We start from the raw sequence: 26,308 nt of genomic DNA, 5'->3' as shown, positions 1-26,308 counted from the left end.
AAAACCAATAGAACAATATGCTAGCCAAAAGGAAGGTTCTCAAGCGGCTGCAATGGCAGCGGAAAAAGAGAACTGGAGGCTGTAGCCCCTCCCACTGGCTACTTATACCCAGAGGAGAGTGGGCGGGGCTTTTGTTGAAATGAGTGGGCGGGGCTTTTGTTTTTTTCAATGTTTATTGAAATTTCTAGAATTTCAATGTTTATTGAAATTTCTAGAAGGTAGGGCTGGGCGGTTTCGTTCGTTAATTTCGTAATTCGTTATTGATTCGTATTTAAATTAGCTTACGATCCGATATTGAGCCATGCAGGAGCAACTAAAAATCGAAACGAATTTTTCAATTTATTTCGTAATTGTTTCGTAATCGTTTCGAAATCGTTTCGTTATTATTTCCGTATGTCTGGTGCAAGTTTTATAGTTGTTGTTTGTTTTATCAGTGATAAAAAATATATATATAATTATCACACCAACAGTCAACAACAGAGGGAGAGGGAAGCTTCAGAAGTTCCCCCGGTCCCATTTGGAGGTTTTTTTACCGTATTGAGCAATCGCACCCGCCATTAACGAATCGATACGTAATTGTTTCGTAATTGTTTCGTAATTTACGAAATTTTGTATATTTCAAACTTTTTTAAAGAAAAATTTCGGAATTCTTTTAAAAAACGAAACGCAAAAAACCCCTAAAAACGAATCGAGTTTAGAAACAAATTTTTCCGTGGTTACCCAGCCCTACTAGAAGGTTCCGAAAGCTGTACTGTGCAGGCGCAGGAATTACCAAATGTGCGATTCACAGTTGACCACAACAGGGAAATGCAGCAGCTACGTACCAGCACAACCCACGACAATGGGAAGCCTCCCCGCTCACCCCAACTGGGTTGTGCGAATGCCTCACCTCTCCCAATTGCGTATGAACCACGTCGAGATATTGTGCAAGCTGATGGGACCGCCCCAAAGGGAGTGGAGCTGCAGGTGGCTGCCGGCGTAGGAGGTGGTCAGGGGCGAGACATAGATGGGGTAGCCGATGGGCTGGTCGCAGGAGGAGTTGATCATGTTGCGCAGGGCCTGCTTGGCGTTCTGGATGCTGCCGCGCTCCGGGTTCCGGTTCCGGAGGAAGACCAGCTCTTGCTGCTGCCCTGCCCAGAGGCCTCGCACGCATTCCCGGTTCACCTGAGACGGAGAGAAAGAGGTGGTGACTGTTGGGATTCAACCCCACACTGCCCAAGCCTCAAGTCCTCAATGAGTTTGCCCCTTTTGAGCTTCTCCCTCAGACCATTTTATCCGGTGCATGTGGCCGGCCCATTTTTCTATCATGTTATTTGCAACTGATTATTTTATATTTTGTTATTTGATGTGATTATTTGCTTCTTTTTATTTCATTTTGTTGTACTGGAATTTTGGGCCTGGCCTCATGTTGGCCGCCTGAGTCCCCTTTGGAGATATAGTGGCGGGGTACAAAGATTATTATTATATTTATTTATTTACTAGCTGTACCCGCCACACGTTGCTGTGGCCAACCTTCCCTTTCTCTTTCTCTCCTTCCTTCCCTCTTTTTCTTTCCTTTCTTCTTTCTTCCCTTACTTCCCTCTTTCTCTTTCTTTCTTCCTTCTCTACCTGTTTCTTTTCTCGCTTCCTTTGCTCTTTGGTTCCATCCTTCCTTGTCTCTTTCCTTCCTTCCCTCCCTCTTTCCCTTTTTTCTTTCCTTCTCTCCTCTCCTTCCTTCCTTCTCAACCCTTCTTTCTTTCCTTCCCTCCTTCCTCCTCTACCCTTCTTTTTTCCTTCCCTCTCCTTCCCTCCTTCTATCCCTTCTTCTCTCCCTCCTTCCTTCTCTACCTTTCTTTCCTTCTTTCTCTCCTTCCCTCCTTCTTCTCTCCCTCCTCTCCTTCCTTCCTTCCTTCTCTACCTTTCTTTTTTCCTTCACTCCTTCCCTCCTTCTTTCCCTTCTTCTCTCCCTCCTTCCTTCTCTACCCTTTCTTTCTTTCTCTTCTTTCTCTCCTTCCCTCCTTCTTTCCCTTCTTCTCTCCCTCCTTCCTTCTCTATCCTTCCTTCTTTCTCTCCTTCCCTCCTTCTTTCCCTTCTTCTCTCCCTTCTTCTCTCCTTCCTTCTCTACCTTTCTTTCTTTCCTTCTTTCCTCCTTCTCTCCCTCCTCTCCTTCCTTCCTTCTCTACCTTTCTTTCCTTCTTTCTCCCCTTCTTCTCTCCCTCCTCCTCTCCTTCCTTCTCTACCCTTCTCTTTCCCTCCTTCTCTCCTTCCTTCTCTTTCCTTCCTTCCTCTTTTTTGTGTATGTGTTTTGTGTGTATATATGCATATATGTGTGTATATATGTGTTTGTGTATATATATGTGGATTTGCATGTGTGTTGTAATCTTTTTTTTTTTTGGAGGGGGTGCTTCCTAAGTCCCTTCTGCTGTGTTTTTCACTGTTTTTATGAGTGATGGTTACTAGTTGGCCTGAGAGGTATCTTGTGTCCAAATCTGGTGTCAGTTTGTCCAGTGGTTTTTGAGTTCTGTTAATCGCACAAACGAAAATGACATTTTCATTTATATAGATTTATTTAGCTTGGAATAGTCTGAAGGTTTCCCTTCTCCCATGTCTCCTGAATGACACACTGGGTTAAACCAGGGGTCCTCAAACTAAGGCCCGGGGGCCGGATACAGCCCTCCAAGGTGATTTACCCGGCCCTCGCTCAGGGTCAACCTAAGTCAGAAATGACTTGAAAGCACACAACAACAACAACAATCCTATCTCATCAGCCAAAAGAAGGCCAAGACTTCCCATTGAAATACCAATAAGTTTATATTTGTTAAAATCGTTCTTCATTTCAATGACTGTATTGTTTTTAAGTGTTTTTTGCACTACAAATAAGGTATGTGCAGTGTGCATAGGAATTCATTCATGTTTTTTTTTCCAACAGTTTGAAGGGCTGTGACCTGGCCCTCTGTTTAAAAGGTTTGAGGACCCTTGCTCTAAAGGATCACTCCAAAGCAACCCTCATTTATACTTAAGAAACTATGTCTTTTTCCTTGAAAAGTCTGAGGAGGGCCTCTCTTAGATAACAGTCTCTGAGAGCGGTGCCTCCCTTCGGCCACCTGCCTCTGCTGACAAATTTATTTCCTCCAACAGTTTGAGGGGCTGTGACCTGGCCTTCTGTTTAAAAAGTTTGAGGACCCCTGGGTTAAACCCTTGTGCTGGCAGTAATGAAGTCACAGGTTCGAATCCGGGAAGAGCGCGGATGAGCTCCCTCTGTCAGCTCCAGCTCCTCATGCGGGGACAGCTCCAGCCTCTCTCATGTGAGAGGCTTCTCATCCTTGTGAGAAGCCTCTCACAAGGATGGTAAAACATCCGGGCGTCCCCTGAGCAGCATCCTTGCAGACGGCCAATTTGATCACACCAGAAGCGACTTGCAGTTTCTCAAGTCGCTCATGACACACACACACAAAACGTTTCCTGAATTACAGTTGGGAATGTATCTAATTTCTTCTTTCCTCTGTTTCTGCTCTCATTCCGATTGGTTGGAAGACTTTTTGAATCCGATTTCGGCCTGCTTACACTTTAGCATGGAGAGTATGTGCTGTGTGCTTTGAGATCTCTCTCAGGAGAGATGCAGTGATTTGAGTTTTCCCCTCTCTTGAAACTTTAGAAGAGATGGGTGTTAGAATAGCCCAGGCCCACTTCTTGATTATTTCAGAAACGCAGTTATTGTTTCTTCTTATTGTAAACGTGTTGCTGTGGCCAACCTTCCTCCCTCTTTCTCTCCTTCCTTTGCTCCCTCCTATTTCCTTCCTTCCTTCTTTACCTCTTTCCTTCCTCCCCCCTTTTCTTTTCCTTCTACTTTCTCTCCTTCCTTCCTTCTCTGCTTCTTTCCTTCTTTTGCTTTTTGCTTCCATCATTCTTTCTCTCTTTCCTTCCCTCCCTTTCCCTCCTTCCTTTCTTCTTTCCTTCTTTCGCTTTTTGCTTCCATCATTATTTCTCTCTTTCCTTCCCTCCCTTTTCCTCCTTTCTTTCTTCCTTTCTTTTGCTTTTTGCTTCCAAATAAAATATATTTATTTATATAAATATTTATTTATTTATATCAATATTTATTTATTTGTATTTATTTATTTATATCAATATTTATTTATTTATATCAATATTTATTTTTTATTTATTTATTTATTTTATTTATTTATATAGATAGATTAACCCTATTGTGATTTTTAAGACTCTGCATGTCTGCCTCGTAAACTCTGAATTCTTTACAGCCACATCACACGGCGCTTTACGCTCTGCTCGCTAATGAGCTGAATGCTCAGTTTTTAGTATCCTGTTTGTTTTTGGATGCTCTGCTATATTTTAAGGTAGTTTCCCCTCACAGACTGGGGGTTGTGGGAGCGTGTAGACAGGCGCTCCCTTGAGGTAAACCCCCTTCTATACCATTCAGATCAACCTCAGCTACTGCCCTCCCCTGTACTTAGTTTCCAGAGTCATATATCTGTTCCTCACCTTGATGACGCGGAACCCGAGGTAGCGCTTGTTGAGCATGATGATCTTGTACTGGTCGCTGGCGTCGTCCATGACGTGGCGCAGAGCCAGCAGGGCCGGGGTGTTGGTGAGGATGGCGTTACGCCAAGCCGGGTCCCCTTCGTGGGAGATCACCATCTTCTCCTCGTTGGACCGGATGGCCTCGTACAACACGGCTGGGTCGTCGTACTCGTCCGGGGAGGTAAAGTGGTCCTTCAAAGGGGAAGAAGCAGTGATGTGACCTAACAACGCTGGTCGAAAACAGTCCAATGGATGCATCTAGGACAGCGTTTCTTAACCTGGGGGTTGGGACCCTTGGGGGGTGTCACAAGGGGGTTTCAGAGGGGCCACCAAAGACCAACAATAAAGTTCCTCATGTTATGGTGACCCCCAACCATATTTTCGTTGTGACTTCATAAATAATTTTGCTACTCTTATGAATTCTAATGCAAATATCTTAATATGCAGGATGCATTTTCATTGTTACAAATTGAACATAATTAAAGCATAGTGATTAATCACAAAAACAATATGTTTGGGGAGTATGGGCAACGGATGATGGGATTTGTAGTACCTTCAACTAATTGATCTCTGACTTCCACAGACCAGTGAGACCCCCACAAATTATAGACCCAGACCAAATTTGGCACACAGAACTCCCATGACCAACAGAAAATACTGGAGGAGGTTGGGAGGAATTGACAGTGATTTATGGGAGATGTAGTTCACCTATATCCAGAAAGTAATGCTACCCCTCTATTCCACTTTGGTTAGACCACACCTGGAATATTGTGTCCAATTCTGGGCACCACAATTCAAGAGAGATCTTGACAAGCTGGAATGTGTCCAGAGGAGGGCGACTCAAATCAAGGGTCTGGAGAACAAGCCCTATGAGGAGTGGCTTAAGGAGCTGGGCATATTTAGCCTGAAGAAGAGAAGGATGAGAGGAGATGTGATAGCCATGTATAAATATGTGAGAGGAAGCCACAGGGAGGAGGGAGCAAGCTTGTTTTCTGCTTCCCTGGAGACTAGGGTCTGGAGAACAAGCCCTATGAGGAGCAGCTTAAGGAGCTGGGCATGTTTAGCCTGGAGAAGGATGAGAGCAGATATGATAGCCATGTATAAATATGTGAGAGGAAGTCAGGGGGAGGAGGGAGCGAACTTGGAGACTAGGATGCAGTGGAGCAATGGCTTCAAACTACAAGAGAGGAGATTCCATCTGAACATGAGGAAGAACTTCCTGACTGTGAGAGTTGTTCAGCAGTGGAACTCTCTGCCCCGGAGCGTGGTGGAGGCTCCTTCTTTGGAGGCTTTTAAACAGAGGCTGGATGGCCATCTGTCGGGGGTGATTTGAATGCAATATTCCTGCTTCTTGGCAGAATGGGGTTGGACTAGATGGCCCAGGAGGTCTCTTCCAACTCTTTGATTCTATGATTCTATGATTCTATGTATTTCTGATAGTCTGAGGAACCCCTTTGATAGAGAAGGCTGAAGATCTCTCCACTTGTTTCTGAGACTCCAAGCAGGAGGGGAGAGCAGGGCAAGAATACTCCATATGCCCAAATATGAACACATATAGAGTTTGGATAATATTGTAATTCAATATAATAATAATAATAATAATAATAATAATAATAATAATCCAATAATAATAATAATTTATTTATATATTGCTTCATTTCCACGAGGGGATTCAGAGCGGTTGCCAGGTAACATCACAAAACATACAAAGTAAAAAACAACATAACCATAAGATTAACCAAACAAAATATAAGCATAAAAATTGTCGCCATAACACACATATATTAAAATTATATGTGTTCAAGGCAATTTAAAATTTTTAAAGGCCGGGCCAAGAGTTGTGCAAGCCCAAGAATTCTAGGGGGGCCGGGAATTAAGTGCAATGCTATTACGGCAGGTAACAATAATATTAGGTAGGGGTCTGTGGCTGTTCATTCCGATTGGAGGAAATGATCTGGGTACTTGGTAGGAAGAATAAGGCCGCATTCGACAATATGTAAGACTGAGTTAGAACTGGTCATTTTCAAAGGCTTGTTGAAACCACCAGGTCTTCAGGCTCTTACGAAAGGAGGGGAGGGATGGGGCCTGTCTTATTTCCCTTGGAAGGGCGTTCCAGAGGCGGGGGGGGGGGGGCACCATCAAGAAGGCCAGGGTGGTCTATGCCTTAGTCACCTCCAGATTGGACTACTGCAGTGTTTCTCAACCTGGGGGTCGGGACCCCTGGAGGGGTCGCAAGGGGGTGTCAGAGGGGTCACCAGAAAACACAGTATTTTCTGTTGGTCAGGGAGGTTCTGTGTAGGAAGTTTGGCCCAATTCAATCATTGGCAGGGTTCAGAATGCTCTTTCATTGTAGGTGAACTATAAATCCCAGCAACTACAACTCCCAAATGTCAAGGTCTATTTTCCCCAAACCCCACTAGTGTTTACATTTGGATATATTGAGAATTTGTGCCAAGTTTGGTCCAGATCCATCATTGTTTGAGTCTACAGTGCTCTCTGGATGTAGGTGAACTACAACTCCCAAAACTCAAGGTCAATGCACATCAAGCCCTTCCAGTACTTTCTCTTGGTCATGGGAGTTCTGTGTGCCAAGTATGATTCAATTCCATCGTTGGTGGAGTTCAGAATGCTCTTTGATTGTAGGTGAACTATAAACCCCAGCAACTACAGGACAAAATCAACTGACAAAATGACAGTTATGAAGTAGCAATGAAACTAATTTTATGGTTGGGGGTCACCATAACATGAGGAAGCGTATTAAGGGGTCGTGGCACTAGGAAGGTTGAGGACCACTGGACTACTGTAATGCACTCTATGTGGGGCTGCCCTTGAAGACGGCCTAGAAATTTCAATTGGTCCAGTGGGCAGCGGCCAGGTTGTTAACTGGTGCTCCTTCAGGGAGAGGTCAACCCTCCTGTTTAAGGAACTCCATTGGCTGCCGTTCATTTTCCGTCCCAATTCAAGGTGCAGGTCCTTACCTACAAGGCCCTAAACAGTTTGGGGCCCGCCTACCTGCGTGACCGCATCTCTGAATACGAACCCACACCCTCTCTTCGTTCATCTGGAGAGGCCCTGCTCGCAATCCCACCTGCGTCGCAAGCGCGATTGGTGGGGACGAGGGACAGGGCCTTCTCGGTGGTGGCCCCTCGACTCTGGAACTCGCTCCCCAAGGACATCAGGCATGCCCAACTCTGGCAGTCTTTAGAAGGAGCTTGAAAATGTGGCTGTTCCAGTGTGCTTTCCCAGAATAAGGAAACTCCAAGCAATATGTCCCAAATGCACTTTACTAGAGATCTAGAACTGCCTACAAACCCCAACTATCCCTAAAATATCTATCCTATTTCGCCTGAACACAGAACTCCCATGACCAACAGAAAATACTGGAGGAGGTTGGGAGGAATAGGTAATGATTTTTGGGAGATGTAGTTCACCTACATACGGAGAGCACTGTGAACCCAAACGACTGTGCATTTGGACCAAACTCAGTACTAATACTCAATATGCACACAGAACTCCCATGACCAACAGAAAATACTGGAGGAGGTTGGGAGGAATTGACAGTGATTTATGGGAGATGTAGTTCACCTATATCCAGAAAGTAATGCTACCTCTCTATTCCGCTTTGGTTAGACCACACGTGGAATATTGTGTCCAATTCTGGGCACCACAATTCAAGAGAGATATTGACAAGCTGGAATGTGTCCAGAGGAGGGCGACTCAAATGATCAAGGGTCTGGAGAACAAGACCTATGAGGAGCGGCTTAAAGAGCTGGGCATGTTTAACCTGAAGAAGAGAAGGCTGAGAGGAGACATGATAACTATGTATAAATATGTGAGAGGAAGCCACAGGGAGGAGGGAGCAAGCTTGTTTTCTGCTTCCCTGGAGACTAGGGTCTGGAGAACAAGCCCTATGAGGAGCGGCTTAAGGAGCTGGGCATGTTTAGCCTGAAGAAGAGAAGGATGAGAGGAGACATGATAACTATGTATAAATATGTGAGAGGAAGTCAGGGGGAGGAGGGAGCGAACTTGGAGACTAGGACACAATGGAATAATGGCTTCAAACTACAAGAAAGGAGATTCCATCTGAACATGAGGAAGAACTTCCTGACTGTGAGAGTTGTTCAGCAGTGGAACTCTCTGCCCCGGAGCGTGGTGGAGGCTCCTTCTTTGGAGGCTTTTAAACAGAGGCTGGATGGCCATCTGTCGGGGGTGATTTGAATGCAATATTCCTGCTTCTTGGCAGAATGGGGTTGGACTAGATGGCCCAGGAGGTCTCTTCCAACTCTTTGATTCTAGGATTCTATGATTCTATGTATTTCTGATAGTCTGAGGAACCCCTTTGATAGAGAAGGCTGAAGATCTCTCCACTTGTTTCTGAGACTCCAAGCAGGAGGGGAGAGCAGGGCAAGAATACTCCATATGCCCAAATATGAACACATATAGAGTTTGGATAATATTGTAATTCAATATAATAATAATAATAATAATAATAATCCAATAATAATAATAATTTATTTATATATTGCTTCATTTCCACGAGGGGATTCAGAGCGGTTGCCAGGTAACATCACAAAGCATACAAAGTAAAAAACAACATAACCATAAGAATAACCAAACAAAATATAAGCATAAAAATTGTCGCCATAACACACATATATTAAAATTATATGTGTTCAAGGCAATTTAAAATTTTTAAAGGCCGGGCCAAGAGTTGTGCAAGCCCAAGAATTCTAGGGGGGCCGGGAATTAAGTGCAATGCTATTACGGCAGGTAACAATAATATTAGGTAGGGGTCTGTGGCTGTTCATTCCGATTGGAGGAAATGATCTGGGTACTTGGTAGGAAGAATAAGGCCGCATTCGACAATATGTAAGACTGAGTTAGAACTGGTCATTTTCAAAGGCTTGTTGAAACCACCAGGTCTTCAGGCTCTTACGAAAGGAGGGGAGGGATGGGGCCTGTCTTATTTCCCTTGGAAGGGCGTTCCAGAGGCGGGCGGGGGGGGGGGGGGGCACCATCGAGAAGGCCAGGGTGGTCTATGCCTTAGTCACCTCCAGATTGGACTACTGTAATGCACTCTACGTGGGGCTGCCCTTGAAGACGGCCTAGAAATTTCAATTGGTCCAGTGGGCAGCGGCCAGGTTGTTAACTGGTGCTCCTTCAGGGAGAGGTCAACCCTCCTGTTTAAGGAACTCCATTGGCTGCCGTTCATTTTCCGTCCCAATTCAAGGTGCAGGTCCTTACCTACAAGGCCCTAAACAGTTTGGGGCCCGCCTACCTGCGTGACCGCATCTCTGAATACGAACCCACACCCTCTCTTCGTTCATCTGGAGAGGCCCTGCTCGCAATCCCACCTGCGTCGCAAGCGCGATTGGTGGGGACGAGGGACAGGGCCTTCTCGGTGGTGGCCCCTCGACTCTGGAACTCGCTCCCCAAGGACATCAGGCATGCCCAACTCTGGCAGTCTTTAGAAGGAGCTTGAAAATGTGGCTGTTCCAGTGTGCCTTCCCAGAATAAGGAAACTCCAAGCAATATGTCCCAAATGCACTTTACTAGAGATCTAGAACTGCCTACAAACCCCAACTATCCCTAAAATATCTATCCTATTTCGCCTGAACACAGAACTCCCATGACCAACAGAAAATACTGGAGGAGGTTGGGAGGAATAGATAATGATTTTTGGGAGATGTAGTTCACCTACATACGGAGAGCACTGTGAACCCAAACGACTGTGCATTTGGACCAAACTCAGTACTAATACTCAATATGCACACAGAACTCCCATGACCAACAGAAAATACTGGAGGAGGTTGGGAGGAATTGACAGTGATTTATGGGAGATGTAGTTCACCTATAGCCAGAAAGTAATGCTACCCCTCTATTCCGCTTTGGTTAGACCACACGTGGAATATTGTGTCCAATTCTGGGCACCACAATTCAAGAGAGATATTGACAAGCTGGAATGTGTCCAGAGGAGGGCGACTAAAATGATCAAGGGTCTGGAGAACAAGACCTATGAGGAGCGGCTTAAAGAGCTGGGCATGTTTAACCTGAAGAAGAGAAGGCTGAGAGGAGACATGATAACTATGTATAAATATGTGAGAGGAAGCCACAGGGAGGAGGGAGCAAGCTTGTTTTCTGCTTCCCTGGAGACTAGGGTCTGGAGAACAAGCCCTATGAGGAGCGGCTTAAGGAGCTGGGCATGTTTAGCCTGAAGAAGAGAAGGATGAGAGGAGACATGATAACTATGTATAAATATGTGAGAGGAAGTCAGGGGGAGGAGGGAGCGAACTTGGAGACTAGGACACAATGGAATAATGGCTTCAAACTACAAGAAAGGAGATTCCATCTGAACATGAGGAAGAACTTCCTGACTGTGAGAGTTGTTCAGCAGTGGAACTCTCTGCCCCGGAGCGTGGTGGAGGCTCCTTCTTTGGAGGCTTTTAAACAGAGGCTGGATGGCCATCTGTCAGGGGTGATTTGAATGCAATATTCCTGCTTCTTGGCAGAATGGGGTTGGACTAGATGGCCCAGGAGGTCTCTTCCAACGCCTTGATTCTATGATTCTATGAACATGCCCAGCGCTTTTAAAGATTTTAAGTATTACATTTGGCCCTGCCACAGGTTTTAATACGCCGCGGTGTTATTGTTAATGTTTTTTGCTTTGTTTATGAGTTTTTTATTATTGTACTCTTGTTGTGTTTTACTGATGTATTTGGGCTCGGCCTCTTGTAAGCCGAACCGAGTCCTTTGGGAGATGGTAGCGGGCTATAAATAAAGGTTTATTATTATTATTATTATTATTATTAAGGCCCTCTCTCTCGTCCCCACCAACCGCGCTTGAGACGGTAGTGGGACCGAGAGGAGGGCCTCCCCGGAAGATCTTAGAGTTCGTGCCGGTTCATAGAATGAGATGTGATCGCAGAGATAGGCAGGGCCCGAACCGTTTAGGGCTTACAATATGTTGTAAATAAATAAACAGTGTTCTTTCTACGAAGCTCAAAGCCCACCAGCATTGTCAATCATGCTGAAGGACCTAAACGAAATCCACAACTAATTAGATCCATAAAAGTCCAACCCCGCAAATGTGGAGCCTCCAAAAAGCCCACAAAAGAAATGGAGGCCTCCTACAACCAAGGGGACGAAGCGCACCTGATGCAGCTTGAGAGACATGCGCACTCCTGGGGCCACCACCTGATGCAGCAGGTCCATATCAGCAAAGACCCATTCGTCACGGGGCGAAGTGATCCGGAAGTCCCCTTTGAAAAGCGCATGGAGGCCGTATAGAAAAGGCTCCAGGCTGCCGAGATACAGAAAGGAACACTTAAAGGTTGGCCACGCAGGAAATGGTACATCATGCGCCCACAAGACCCCTATTATTATTATTATTACTATTATTATTATTTGAAACACAACAAGATGAGTCCACAGCAAACAAGGTCACTCTGCTGGTTGTTGTATTGGATCACATGTCGGACCTTCCCAAGTGTCTAGGACTGTGTGATGTATCAGCGAATAATGCGTGCAGATCCCAGTAAGGTGGACTTCTGCAGCTGGCAGATGGTAATCTTGTCAGTGCTGATTATGCGTAAGTGCAGGCCAAGGTCTTTAGGCACTGCACCCAGTGTTCCGATCACCACTGGGACCACCTTGACTGGCTTGTTCTAATATTTTCACAAACCCCGATGACATCTAGACATTTGATGATCCAACAATGTGGAAGTGAGTCAAATGCTTTACTATTATTATTATTTGAAACACAACAAGATGAGTCCACAGCAGATGGTTGTTGAATTGGATCACACATCGGACCTTCCCAAGTGTCTAGGACTGTGTGATGTATTGGCAAATAATCTGTGCATATTTTGTTTTTTAACACAATTGTGAGGTCAGGAGCATTATGCTCCAAAACTCTCTCTGTCTGAATCTGGAAGTCCCAGAGGAGTTTGGCGTGTTATTTAGAGTATTTCTATCCCGTCCTATCTCACGTCCACAGAGGGACTCAGGGCGGCTAACAACCAGCACAGCATAGTGCCCACAATAAGAAAAGCATAAATATACATCTATATAAATAAAAATGTAATGTTCATTTGTGGGATTAACAGAACTCAAAAACCACTGGACGAATTGACACCACCAAATTTGGACACAAGACACCCAAAAACCCAGTGTATGTCCTTCACTCATAAAAACTGAAAAACACAAGTGAGGGGACTTAAAAAGCCCCAAAAAGCAAATGATGAAAAGCTAAATGACAATCCAGAAAAAAGGGAAGAAAGATGGGAGGGAAAAAAAGAAAGGAAGAAAAGAAAGAGGGAGGGAAAGAAAGAAGGAAAGAGAGAAGGAAGCACGGAAGCAAAGAGAGAAGAAAGGAAAGAAAGAGGTAGAGAAGGAAGAAAGGAGAGAAAGAGGGAGGGAAAGAAAAAGGGGAAGAAAAGTTAGAGAAGGAAGGAAGGAGAGAAGAAAAGAAAAGGGGAAGGAAGGAAGGAAGGAAGGAAGGAAGGGGAGAAGGAAGCACGGAAGCAAAGAGAGAAGAAAGGAAAGAAAGAGGTAGAGAAGGAAGAAAGGAGAGAAAGAGGGAGGGAAAGAAAAAGGGGAAGGAAGAAAAGTTAGAGAAGGAAGGAAGGAGAAAAGAAAAGAAAAGGGGAAGGAAGGAAGGAAGGAAGGAAAGGGAGAAGGAAGCACAGAAGCAAAGAGAGAAGAAAGGAAAGGAAGAGGTAGAGAAGGAAGAAAGGAGAGAAAGAGGGAGGGAAAGAAAAAGGGGAAGGAATTAAAGTTAGAGAAAGAAGGAAGGAGAAAAGAAAAGGGGAAGGAAAGAAGGAAAGGGAGAAGGAAGCATGGAAGCAAAGAGAGAAGAAAGGAAAGAGGTAGAGAAGGAAGAAAGGAGAGAAAGAGGGAGGGAAAGAAAAAGGGGAAGGAATTAAAGTTAGAGAAGGAAGGAAGGAGAGAAGAAAAGAAAAGGGGAAAGAAAGACAGCAGAAGAGAAAAAAAGGGGGGAAGGAAGGAAAGAGATAGAGAAGGAAGGAAGAAGAGAAGGAAAGACGGGAAGGAAGGAAGGTAGGAAAGAATGAGTGAAGGAAGAAGGGAAAGAAGGAGAGAAAGAGGGAAGGTTGGCCACAGCAACGCGTGGTGGGTACAGCTAGTAATATAATAAAACCGTATAAAAACAATATAAAAACATTAAATACCATGCCAAATTCAGTCGTAATCCTAAAAGCAGTCCATCATAGTCCATTAAAACCGTATTATAATGTAATACAATATTATACTAATAATAATAATAATAATAATAATAATAATATAATTATAATAATAGCGTAAAATAATAAATGTAATAACAATAACAAATAGAGTAAAATAATAAATGTAATAATAATAATATTAATAACGATAGTAATATTACATGTAATATAAAATATAATAATATAAAATATATTTTATATTGCATGTAATATTACTAATAATATTACAGTGCAATGGTATAGTACAATACAGTAATATATAATACTGATATTGTGCTATGCTAATAATATAGTATATTGTATGTATATATATCTTGCAAGCCGGTCTGAGTCCCCTTCAGGGTAAGAAGGGCGGCATCGAAATGTTGTAAATAAATAAACAAATATCCAAAAGCCTGGGTATTTTCCACAGCGGTTGGACGGTGTTGTCAAGAGGTGTGACCTCACCTGGCTGACATGCTGTGGGAGGCGGTGCCCAGGGCCCGGCGTCCCAGGATGCAAAGCGCGAAGCAAAGGGTGACGAGAGGTGAGTTCCAGTCTGGGTCCACCGTCTGCAATGGCAAAAAGTGAGATATAGCTGAGAGGCAACTTGGCTGCAAGTAAAGACGGTCCAAAAATTCCAGTGGAAGTATATGCTGAGAACTGCCTTGGAAGACCTACAAATATATGCTTTCCAGGAATCTCTAGATCAGAAAGGTGGCCTTTTGCAGTTGACAGGTTGTGAGTTTGTCAATGTTTATTCTTTCCTATTATTATTATTATTATTATTATTATTATTATTATTATTATTAAGTAGAGGGATTAGATGTGTCGGAGGTGTCAAACTATTAGTATTATGTGTTATTGAAGGTTTTCATGACCGGAATCACTAGGTTGCTATGAGTTTTCCGGGCTGTCTGGCTATGTTCCAGAAGCATTCTCTCCTGACGTTTTGCCCACCTCTATGGCAGGATCCTAAGAGCTCAAGTTCATTTCGTCCACTGAAACAGAACCAATGACTAAATTACCTCGGATTGGAAGCAGGTTCCACCCATACCTGGGTTGGAGAGAACCAAAAAGCACTCTTGACATGCTCCAAGAGGCAGGAAATTTTGAAAACATATTATTATTGTGTTGATCACTATGATCACTATGCTGGCTGTTGTATTGGATCACACATCAGACATTTCCCAAGTGTCGTCTATTATTATTATTAATAATAATAATAGACTACACTTGGGAAATTTAGTCATTGGTTCTGTTTCAGTGGACGAAATGAACTCGAGCTCTTAGGATCCTGCCATAGATGTGGGCAAAACGTCAGGAGAGAATGCTTCTGGAACATGGCCAGACAGCCTAGAAAACTATTAATAATAATAATAATAATAATAATATCACTACCCCTCCCCTGCCACGCATTGCTGTGGCCCACATGGGGGTTACGTGTGGAGTGTTTGGCCTAATTCTATCATTGGTGAGGTTCAGAATGCTCTTTGATTGTAGGTTTGTATAAATCCCACCAACTACAACTCCCAAATGTCAAGATTCTATTTCCCCCAAACTCCACCAGTGTTCACATTTGGGCATATTGAGTATTCGTGTAGAGTTTGGTCCAGATCCATCATTGTTTGAGTCCACAGTGATCTCTGGATGTAGGTGAACTACAGCTCCAAAATCAAAGGACACTGTCCACCAAACCCTTCCAGTATTTTCTGTTGGTCATGGGAAAACTGTGTGCCAAGTTTGGTTCAATTCCATCATTGGTGGGGTTCAGAATCACTTTGATTGTAGGTGAACTATAAATCCCAGCAACTACAACTCCCAAATGACAAAATCAATCACCCCCGAACCCCATCAGTATTCAAATTTCAATGTATTGAGCATTTGTGCAAAATTTGGTCCAGATCTATCGTTTAGGTTTATAGTGCACTCCGGATGTAGGTGGACTACATCTCCCCTAAATCACTGTTAATTCCTCCCAAATCACTCCAGTATTTTCTGTTGGTCATGGTGCTTCTGTGTGGGAAGGTTTACCCAATGCTAGTGTTGGTGGGGTTCAAAGGTGAACTATAAATCCCAGCAACTACAACTCCCACATGTTGAGGTCTATTTTCCTCAAACTCCACCAGTGTTTATTCTTCTAGAGTTTGGTCCAGATCCATCATTGTTTGAGTCCACAGTGATCTCTGGAGGTAGGTGAACTACAACTCCAAAACCAAAGGACACTGCCCACCAAACCCTTCCAGTATTTTCTGTTGGTCATGGAGTTCTGTGCTCCAAGTTTGGTTCAATGCCATCGTTGGTGGTGTTCATAATGCTCTTTGATTGTAGGTGAACTATAAATTCCAGCAACTACAACTCTCAAATAACACTTCCCAAGCGTCTAGGACTGTGTGATGTATTTTCAAATTATGCACACAGATCCAAGGTGGCCTTTTGCAGTTGACAGATTGTGATTTTGTCAATCTTTATTCTTTCCTATTATTATTATTATTACTATTATTATTATTATTAAGTAGAGGGATTGGATGGTGCCTTTCCTAATGATAAAAGGGGGTTGGGCTGGATGGCCTTTGGGATCCCTTCCAAGTTTGTAATAATGTTTATTAATATTTATATTTATAATGATTATTAGGCAGAGGGATTCAGGAATGGGCAAACTTTGGCCATCTAGGGGTTTTGAACCTCAACTCCCATAATTCCTTAAGACTAAATTCGCCCATGTTTGGGTTAAAGGAATCCTAATTGGTTGGAGAAAGCAAAACACTGGTGGCTCTCCTCCTCCGCTGCTCCTCCCGCTGCAATGAGACCCACCTTCTGCCTGCGCTCCGCACAATACTGGATCCATTCGAGGTAGATGTTGCAGAAGGAAGGCAGGGAGATCCCCGACATGCGGTGGTCGTAGTCCTCGTCGATGTTGAGGTTGAAGGTGGGGTCGTTGTCGGCGTAGCTGTGGGAGCTGCAGGGCTGCAGGGCCTCCTGGATGCCTTCGTTGCCCAGCCAGTCGTCTAGCTTTGGGGAGCGAGTCACGTAGTAAATGATGCTCTGCAAGGGGCAAGAAGGAGAGATTGGACAGAGATGGAATGAGACAGAGACAGACAGACGGACCAGAAGCCACAGTTCCATCATGTCTCCTGGGTCATCAGTTGGGAGTTCATCTCCCCAGCAACAATATAGCAATATATAATACTAGTATTGTGCTATGCTAATAATATATTGTATATACATATAGTAGTGATAATAATATTATGTAATACAATATAATACTACTAATATGATATAATAATAGTACAGTATATTATATATTACTAATAATATAGCAGTATAGTATAGTGGTGGCGCAGTGGGTTAAAGCGCTGAGCTGCTGAGCTTGTTGATCGAAAGGTCGCAGGTTCGATTCCGGGGAGCGGCGTGAGCTTCCGCTGTCAGCCCTAGCTTCTGCCAACCTAGCAGTTCGAAAACATGCAAATGTGAGTAGATCAATAGGTACCGCTCCGGCGGGAAGGTAACGGCACTCCATGCAGTCATGCTGGCCACATGACCTTGGAGGTGTCTACGGACAACGCTGGCTCTTCGGCTTAGAAATGGAGATGAGCACCACACCCCAGAGTCAGACATGACTGGACTTAATGTCAGGGGACTACCTTTACCTTTATAGTATAGTAATACTATAGTAATATATAATACTAATATTGTGCTATACTAATTATATAATATATTGTATATACATATAATATATACATATAATACATATATACACATAAAATTGATATTAGTATTATAATGTAACACAATATAATACTAATAATAATACAATATAATAATTGTATATTATAAATTACATTTAATATTACTCATAATATTACTACAATATAGTAATATATAATACTAATATTGTGCTATGCTAATAATATACTGTATTGTATATATATATACTATTGATCATAATATTATAATGTAATACAATACAATAATACAATATAATAATAATAATAATAATAATAATATATTGTATGAAAATATATATTGTAAGCCGCTCTGAGTCCCCTTCGGGGTGAGAAGGGCGGCATATAAATGCCGTAAATAAATAAATAAGTAAAATATTATATATTACATTTAATATTACTAATAGTATTACACTGTAGTGGTATAGTACAATATAGTAATATATAATACTAATATTGTGCTATTCTAATACTATAATATATTGTATATACATATAATATTGGTCATAATATTATTATGAAATACAATATAATACTAACAATACAATATAATAATTGCATATTATATACTACATCTAATATTACTAATAGTATTACACTGTAGTGGTATAGTACAATATAGTAATATATAATACTAATATTGTGCTATGGTAATAATATAATATATTGTATATACATATAATATTGATCATAATATTATAATGTAATACAATATAATAATAATAACACAATATAATAATTGCATATTATATATTACATTTAATATAACTAATAATAATACACTATAGTGGTATAGCACAATATAGCAATATATAATACTAATATTGTGCTATGCCAATAATATAACGTATTGTATGTACATATAATATTGAGCATAATATTGTAATACAATATAGTACTAATATATCATATTAGTACACTGTATTAATATAATAATAATGCTAATATATTATATTATAATAATACTAATATTATTATGTGCTATGCTAATAATATAATGTATGTACATATAATATTGATCATAATATTGTAATACAATATAGTACTAATATATTAGTACACTATAACAATATACTAATAATACTAATATATTCTATTCTATTATAATAATACTAATATTATTATGTGCTATGCTAATAATACAATGTCTGTACATATAATATCGATAATAATATTGTAATACAATATAATAATAATACAATATAATATAATAAGCATCGGGATTATGGCGCAGCTGGCTGAGTGTCAGGTGCATTAAGATCACTCTGACCAAAAAGGTCATGAGTTCGAAGCCAGCCTGGGTTGGAGTGGGTTTCCAACCAATTGTGTGTAGCCTGTTGTCGACCTTTGCAACCCGAAAGACAGTTGCATCTGTCAAGTAGGAAAATTAGGTACCACATTAAAAAAGTGTGGGGAGGCTAAATTAACTGATTTATGAGGCCATAAAGAAGACTCCAGGAAAGCATTCCAGCGGGGAAGCATGCGGAGAATGCGGAAGTGTTTCATCAGCATTGCAGATGGACGATGAAAGTGACAGCTCCCTTGGCGGCCAGAAAAAGTGAAATAGCCTCTGTGTATGTCTGTATATGTTTGTATGTCAAAATTGGCATTGAATGTTTGCCATATATGTGTACACTGTAATCCGCCCTGAGTCCCCTGTGGGGTGAGAAGGGCGGAATAGAAAAGCGGTAAATAAATAATATAATATAATATAATATTGTATACACATACTATATTGCTAATAATATTATAATGCAATACAAATATAATAATAATAGCACAATATAATCATTTTATATTTCATATTACACGTAATTTTACTAATAATGTAGTATCGTGGTATAGTACAATATAGTAATATACAATACTAATATTGTGCTAGGCTAATAATATAGTAAAGCTGCTCAGGGTCCTCTTTGGGGTGAGAAGGGTGGGATACACATGTCATAAAGAAATAAATAATCAGGACTCTGTGATGCTAAACGTGCCCTGAGGCCTACCTTGACGTAGTAAGTGATGAGGTTCTTGCGCAGGTCGAAGACGTGGAGGGTGGAGGCGGCGTTGTTGTCGCTGATGCTGTAGCCCTCCAGGACGTACTTGGTGGCGGCCACCTCCCAGGCCAGCCAGCGCTGCCCGAAGGCGGCGTTGAAGCTCAGCATGCGGGGCAAGTGGCCCGGTTCGCAGCAGCAGCAGCCCTCGTCCTCCTCCACCCCTTCCGTTATGGCCTCCACTTCCCGCTGCTGGCAATAGGTTCCTGGGGAAAGGAGCAACACACACGTCAGATTACACATGGGCAGGACAACCGTTAGGATGCCTCCTCTGATGTTCACCTCTGCTTTCAACTGAGGGCTCACGAGTATTATGATGATGCATTATCAAAGGTTTTCACGGCCAGAATCACTGAGCTGCCTCTGTTGACTGGAGAGGCATAAATAATAATAATAATAACAATAATGGGTTGTAGGTTTCTTCAGGCTATATGGCCATGGTCTAGAGGCATTCTCTCCTGACGTTTCGCCTGCATCTATGGCAAGCATCCTCAGAGGTAGTGAGGTCTGTTGGAACTAGGAAAGTGGGTTTATATATCTGTGGAAAGACCAGGGTGGGACAAAGGACTCTTGTCTGCTGGAGCTAGGTGTGCATGTTTCAATTGACTGCCTTGATTAGCATTTGATGGCCTGGCAGTGCCTGGGGCAATCTTTTGTTGAGAGGTGATTAGATGTCCTTGTTTGTTTCCTCTCTGTTGTTTTGATGTTGTAATTTTAGAGTTTTTTAATATCGGTAGCCAGATTTTGTTCATTTTCATGGTTTCCTCCTTTCTGTTGAAACATTCAGTTGAAACATGCACACCTAGCTCCAGCAGACAAGAATCCTTTGTCCCACCCTGGTCTTTCCACAGATATATAAACCCACTTTCCTAGTTCCAACAGACCTCACTACCTCTGAGGATGCTTGCCATAGATGCAGGCAAAACGTCAGGAGAGAATGCCTCTAGACCAGTGTTTCTCAACCTGGGGGTCGGGACCCCTGTGGGGGTCGCGAGGGGGTGTTAGAGGGGTCGCCAAAGATCATCAGAAAACATAGTATTTTCTGTGTATTGTCGAAGGCTTTCATGGCTGGAATCACTAGGTTCTTGTGGGTTTTTTCGGGCTATAGAGCCATGTTCTAGAGGCATTTCTCCTGACGTTTCGCCTGCATCTATGGATTTCAATGGCTTCTCTGTGTAGTCTGACATGGTGGTTGTTGGTGTGGTCCAGCATTTCTGTGTTCTCAAATTGCCCAGACACGCATCCAGGAACATGAAAGGCACGGCAGACTACTTCAACCAGAGAAGTCAGCCATAGCAGAGCACAGCATACTATTTGAAAACACAGAAATGCTGGACCACACCAACATGATTAACACCTCCCAGCAACAGATTTTCCCAGGCTCAGGCAGGCCTTCAAATGCTAATGAAGGTGATCAGCTAAACATTCACACCTAACTGAGGCAGACTACACAGAGAAGCCATTGAAATCCACAAGCATGTGGACAATTTCAACAGAAAGGAAGAGACCATGAAAATGAACAAAATCTGGCTACCAGTATTTAAAAACTCTAAAATTATAACAGCTAAACAGCAGAGAGGAAACAACCAGGCACAGATTAACACCTCCCAGCAACAGATTTTCCCAGGCTCAGGCAGGCCTTCAAATGCTAATGAAGATGATCAGTTAAACATTCACACCTAACTGCAGCGGACTACACAGAGAAGCCATTGAAATCCACAAGCATGTGGACAATTTCAACAGAAAGGAAGAGACCATGAAAATGAACAAAATCTGGCTACCAGTATTAAAAAACTCTAAAATTATAACAGCTAAACAGCAGAGAGGAAACAACCAGGCACAGATTAACACCTCCCAGCAAGAGATTTTCCCAGGCTCAGGCAGGCCTTCAAATGCTAATGAAGGTGATCAGCTAAACATTCACACCTAACTACAGCAGGGAAGAGCTCCTTGCCCCACCCCAGCCATTCCACAGATATATAAACCCATTGTCCTAATTCCAACAGACCTCACAACCTCTGAGGATGCTTGCCATAGATGCAGGCGAAACGTCAGGAGAAATGCCTCTAGAACATGGCTCTATAGCACGAAAAAACCCACAAGAACATAGTATTTTCTGTTGATCATGGGGATTCTGTATGGAAAGTTTGGTCCAATTCTATCAGTGGGGTTCAGAATGCTATTTCATTGTGGGTGAACTATAAATCCCAACAATTACAACTCCCAAATGGCAAAGTCTACTTTCTCCAAACTCTACCAGTGTTCACATTTGGGCATATTGAGTATTTGTGCCAAGTTTGATCCAGATCCCTCTTTGCTTGAGTCCACAGTGTTCTCTGGGTGTAGGTGAACTACAACTCCCAAACTCAAGGTCAATGCTCACCAAACCCTTCTAGTGTTTTCTGTTGGTCATGGGAGAACTCTGTGCCAAGTTTGGTTCAATTCCATGGTTGGTGGAGTTCAGAATGCTCTTTGATTATAAGTGAACTATAAATCCCAGCAACTACAACTCCCAAATTACAAAATCAATCCTCCCCCCCAACCCCACTAGCATTCACATTTGGGCATATTGGGTATTTGTGCTCAATTTAGTCCAGTGAATGAAAGTACATCCTGCATATCAGATATTTACATTATGATTTATAACAGACAGGTATCAAGTAGCAACGAAAACAATATTATGGTTGGGGGTCACCACAACATGAGGACCTGCATTAAGGGGTCACGGCATTAGCAAGGTTGAGAACCACTGCTCTAGACCATGGCCATATAGCCTGAAAAAACCTACAACAACCCAGTGATTCTGGCCATGAAAGCCTTCGACAATATAATAATAATAATAATAATCATCATCATCATCATCATCATCATCTATTATCTATATAAATAAAAATGTAATGTTCATTTGTGGGATGAGCATAACTCAAAAACCACTGGACGAATTGACACCAAATTTGGACACTACACCCTAACAGACCAACGAGTGACCATCACTCGTAACCCCCCCCCCCCCGGAAAAACAGCGGAAAGGACTTAATACCCCCAAAAATCTAAATGACAAAAATCTAAATGACGATACAGAAAAAAGGGAAGAGGAAGAAAGAAAGAAGAGAAAGAGGGAGGGAAAGAAAGAAGGAAAGAGAGAAGGAAGAAAGGAGAGAAAGTAGAAGGAAAATATAAAGGGAGAAGGAAGGCAGGACAGAAGGAAAGAAAAAAGAGAAGGAAGGAAAGAGAGAGTGGAGGAAGGAGGGAAAGAAGGAGAGAAAGAGAGAAGGAAGGAAAGAGAGAATAGAGGATGGAAGCAAAAAGCAAAGGAAGGAAGGAAAGAAGTAGAGAAGAAAGGAGAGAAAGTAGAAGGAAAAGAAAAAGGGGGAATGGAAGGAAAGGGAGAAGGAAGGACGGAAGGAAAGAAAAAAGAGAAGGGAGGAAAGAGAGAGAGCGAAGGAAGGAGGGAAAGAAGCAGAGAAAGAGAGAAGGAAGGAAAGAAGGAAAGAGAGAATAGAGGATGGAAGCAAAAAGCAAAGGAAGGAAGGAAAGAAGTAGAGAATGAAGAAAGGAGAGAAAGTAGAAGGAAAGGAAAAAGGGAGAATGGAAGGAAAGAGAGAAGGAAGGACAGAAGGAAAGAAAAAAGAGAAGGGAGGAAAGAGAGAGAGAGCGAAGGGAAAGAAGCAGAGAAGGAAGGAAAGAAGGAAAGAGAGAATAGAGGATGGAAGCAAAAAGCAAAGGAAGGAAGGAAAGAAGTAGAGAATGAAGAAAGGAGAGAAAGTAGAAGAAAAGGAAAAAGGGGGAATGGAAGGAAAGAGAGAAGGAAGGACAGAAGGAAAGAAAAAAGAGAAGGGAGGAAAGAGAGAGAGAGAGCGAAGGAAGGAGGGAAAGAAGCAGAGAAAGAGAGAAGGAAAGAGAGAATAGAGGATGGAAGCAAAAGCGAAGGAAGGAAAGAGGTAGAGAAGGAAGAAAGAGAAAGAGGGAGGAAAGGAAAGAAAGAAAGAGAGAAAGGATGGAAGCAAATAGCAAAGAAAGGAAGGAAAGAGATAGAGAATGAAGAAAGGAGGGAAGGTAGAAGGAAAAGAAAAAGGGGGAAGGAAGGAAAGATAGAGAAGGAAGGATAGAAGGAAAGGAGAGAAAGAGGGAGAGAAGAAAGGAAAGAGAGGAGGAAGGATGGAAGCAAAAAACAAAGGAAGGAAGGAAAGAGATAGAGAATGAAGAAAGGAGGGAAGGTAGAAGGAAAAGAAAAAGGGGGAAGGAAGGAAAGAGGTAGAGAAGGAAGGAAGGAGAGAAGGAAAGAAGGAGAGAAAGAGGGAGGGAAGAAAGAAAAGAGAGAAGGAAGGATGGAACCAAAGAATAAAGGAAGGAAAGAAAGAGGTAGAGAAGGAAGAAAGGAGAGAAAGAGGTAGGAAAAGAAAAAGGGGAAAGGAAAGACAGAGGAAGGGGGGAAGGAGAGAAAGAAAGAGGGAGGAAAAGAAAAAGGGGAAAGGAAAGAAAGAGGGAGAGAAAGAAAAGGGGGAAAGGAAGGAAAGAGGGAAGGAAGGAGAGAAATAAAGAAGGGTGGAAGGTAGGCCGCAGCAATGCGTGGCTTGTAGAGCTAGTACCTAATAAAAATGAAAATCCTCCTATTGCAGTGTTTCTCTACTTGTCAGTCCCCAGATATTTTGGCCTTCAGCTCTCAGAAATCCTAACCGCTGGTAAACTGGCTGGGATTTCTGGGAGTTGTGTGCCAAAACACCTGGGGACCCACAGGTTGAGAACCACTGTCCTATTGTGTCAGATTATTATTATTATTATTATTATTATTATTATTATTATTATTATTGCTCCTCATTGACCATGTCTGTTGGGAATCAGCCTGTGTTTGTGTTTCATGATGCCCAGGATCATGATGCTCTTGATGTGGGACATGATGAGGGAAATGATGGTGCTGAGACCCAAGATGGAGATGGTTTGGTCAATTATTTTCATGCAGAGAATGACAGAGAGACCTCAGTGCAAAAGGCAGTTTCTCATGAGAATATTCCTGCTGGGCTGAAGGATGATGGTTTACTCCCTCTTTCAGTGAGCTCTTAAGATTTGAGTTTGGAAAACAATCTGACAATGAGGAAATTTTAATGAGCAGCCAGAAAGGGAGTTGAAAAATAGGCGGCTAGAGTTCAGCCAGGATCGACAACAAACGCAATGTTTACGTCGCTCCGAAAGGCTTCGTCAGATAAGAGGCAAGAGTTGGGGAAAACGAAACCAATTTTTGAGCTTTGGGATATAAGGTTTGCTTCAAGGGAAAGCCTGTTAGATCAGGCATCATTTGGAAATCATGTTCAAGGGGTCTTGTTCTTATAGAGATTTTTAGCATTTTGCTTTGGTCTGTCTTTGCAACTTGTCAATTCCTGTCTGGATAAATACTGCCTTGGATTGTTTTTATATATTTCTTTGTGGACATTGCTTTGAATTACTGCAATTTACTGATCTTTTACATTTTGAAATTTTCCTATTTTTACAAGCATTTCTTTCTACTGGCTATTTTACTCAGCTTCAATAAAAAGGATTGGTTCTTCACTCAATATTTTGAAGCCAGAGGGTATCGTTTCTGTTCTGGAGTGCAACAATGTTGGCGCCTCTCCTCTTTTCAATATCTAGCCTGTCCACATCCTTCCCGAACCGCAGTGCCAGGTACTCACCCCGGAACTCAAGGCCCCGCAGCTGGAACGTGACCAGTCCATTGCCGATTTCGATGAGGTGCACCAGGGCATTCAAATAGTCCGAGGCCAGAATGAAACAGTCGCCCGTGGTGTAGTTGCCCCACCGGCCCAGCATGAGGTCTCCGCAGAGCGTGTGCTGCAGCGAGCGCGTCAGGTGTTCGTAGAAGATGGAGTTCAGGTTGTTGTCATCTGCACCTGCCCAGAGAGGCGGAAAAGTGAAACGAAGGAGCAAGGCAAAACGGTAATTTTGGGCTTGGCCTCATGTTCGCTGCCCCGAGTCCACTTTGGTGGTGGGGTACAAATAAAGATTATGATTATTATTGTTGATACAAAAACACAGTATGTCACAGCAAACGAGATCTATATGCTGAATTTCGTATCACAAAATCACAAGTCAAACACTTCCCAAGCATCTAGGATTGTGTGATGTATTTATTATGTATTATGTATTATTATTATTATGTATTTTATTATTTTTATTATTATCAATATGTATTATTATTATTATTATTATTATTATTAAATATAATAAAAATAATATAAATAAATAAGTATAAATAAGTATAAATAAATAAAATATAAATATAAATAAATAAATATAAACAAATAAATATAAATAAATATAATATAAATATAAATAAATATTAATATAAACAAACAAATATAATATAAATAAATAAATATAATATAAATATAAATAAATAAATATAATATAAATATAAATAAATATAATATAAATATAAATAAATAAATATAAACAAATAAATATAAATAAACAAATATAATATAAATAAATATAATATAAATATAAATAAATAAATATATTATAAATATAAATAAACAAATATAATATAAATATAAATAAATAAATATAAATATAAATAAATAAATATAATATAAATATAAATAAATAAAATATAAATATAAATAAATAAATATAATATAAATATAAATAAATAACTTCGTTTGTGTTTTTAAATGCATTTTAACTGTATCCTCACATTGCTTCTGACACGAAAAATAAATAAGGTGGAAACACACCTGGGTTGCGGTCCAGCTGCGTGGCGAGCCGCGTGTTGGAATGGTCCACCCTCTTGGTGCTGAGGAGAAGG

At 41.7% G+C, this 26,308-nt stretch overlaps 1 protein-coding gene across 4 annotated transcripts in view; it reads right to left on the bottom strand.

Annotated features, from left to right (window-relative positions):
* PCNX3 (pecanex 3) overlaps positions 1 to 26,308 on the bottom strand; it is a 103,596-nt gene that overhangs the window by 21,022 nt on the left and 56,266 nt on the right. For 3 of the 4 annotated variants that reach the window (XM_067472535.1, XM_067472537.1, XM_067472538.1), the window contains exons 25-32: positions 26,238 to 26,296; positions 25,176 to 25,391; positions 19,462 to 19,715; positions 16,551 to 16,781; positions 14,205 to 14,308; positions 11,668 to 11,815; positions 4,477 to 4,707; positions 890 to 1,164 (exon numbers count right to left, since the gene is read on the bottom strand). In XM_067472535.1, coding sequence (XP_067328636.1) covers positions 890 to 1,164; positions 4,477 to 4,707; positions 11,668 to 11,815; positions 14,205 to 14,308; positions 16,551 to 16,781; positions 19,462 to 19,715; positions 25,176 to 25,391; positions 26,238 to 26,296 — 1,518 coding nt within the window. The remainder of the gene's footprint in view (positions 1 to 889; positions 1,165 to 4,476; positions 4,708 to 11,667; positions 11,816 to 14,204; positions 14,309 to 16,550; positions 16,782 to 19,461; positions 19,716 to 25,175; positions 25,392 to 26,237; positions 26,297 to 26,308) is intronic. The other variant, XM_067472536.1, reaches the window with a different exon arrangement.

Source organism: Anolis sagrei, chromosome 12, assembly GCF_037176765.1.
Source record: "Anolis sagrei isolate rAnoSag1 chromosome 12, rAnoSag1.mat, whole genome shotgun sequence".
NCBI classification, from domain to species: Eukaryota; Metazoa; Chordata; class Lepidosauria; order Squamata; family Dactyloidae; genus Anolis; species Anolis sagrei.
This window is presented reverse-complemented; position numbering and strand designations above follow the sequence as displayed.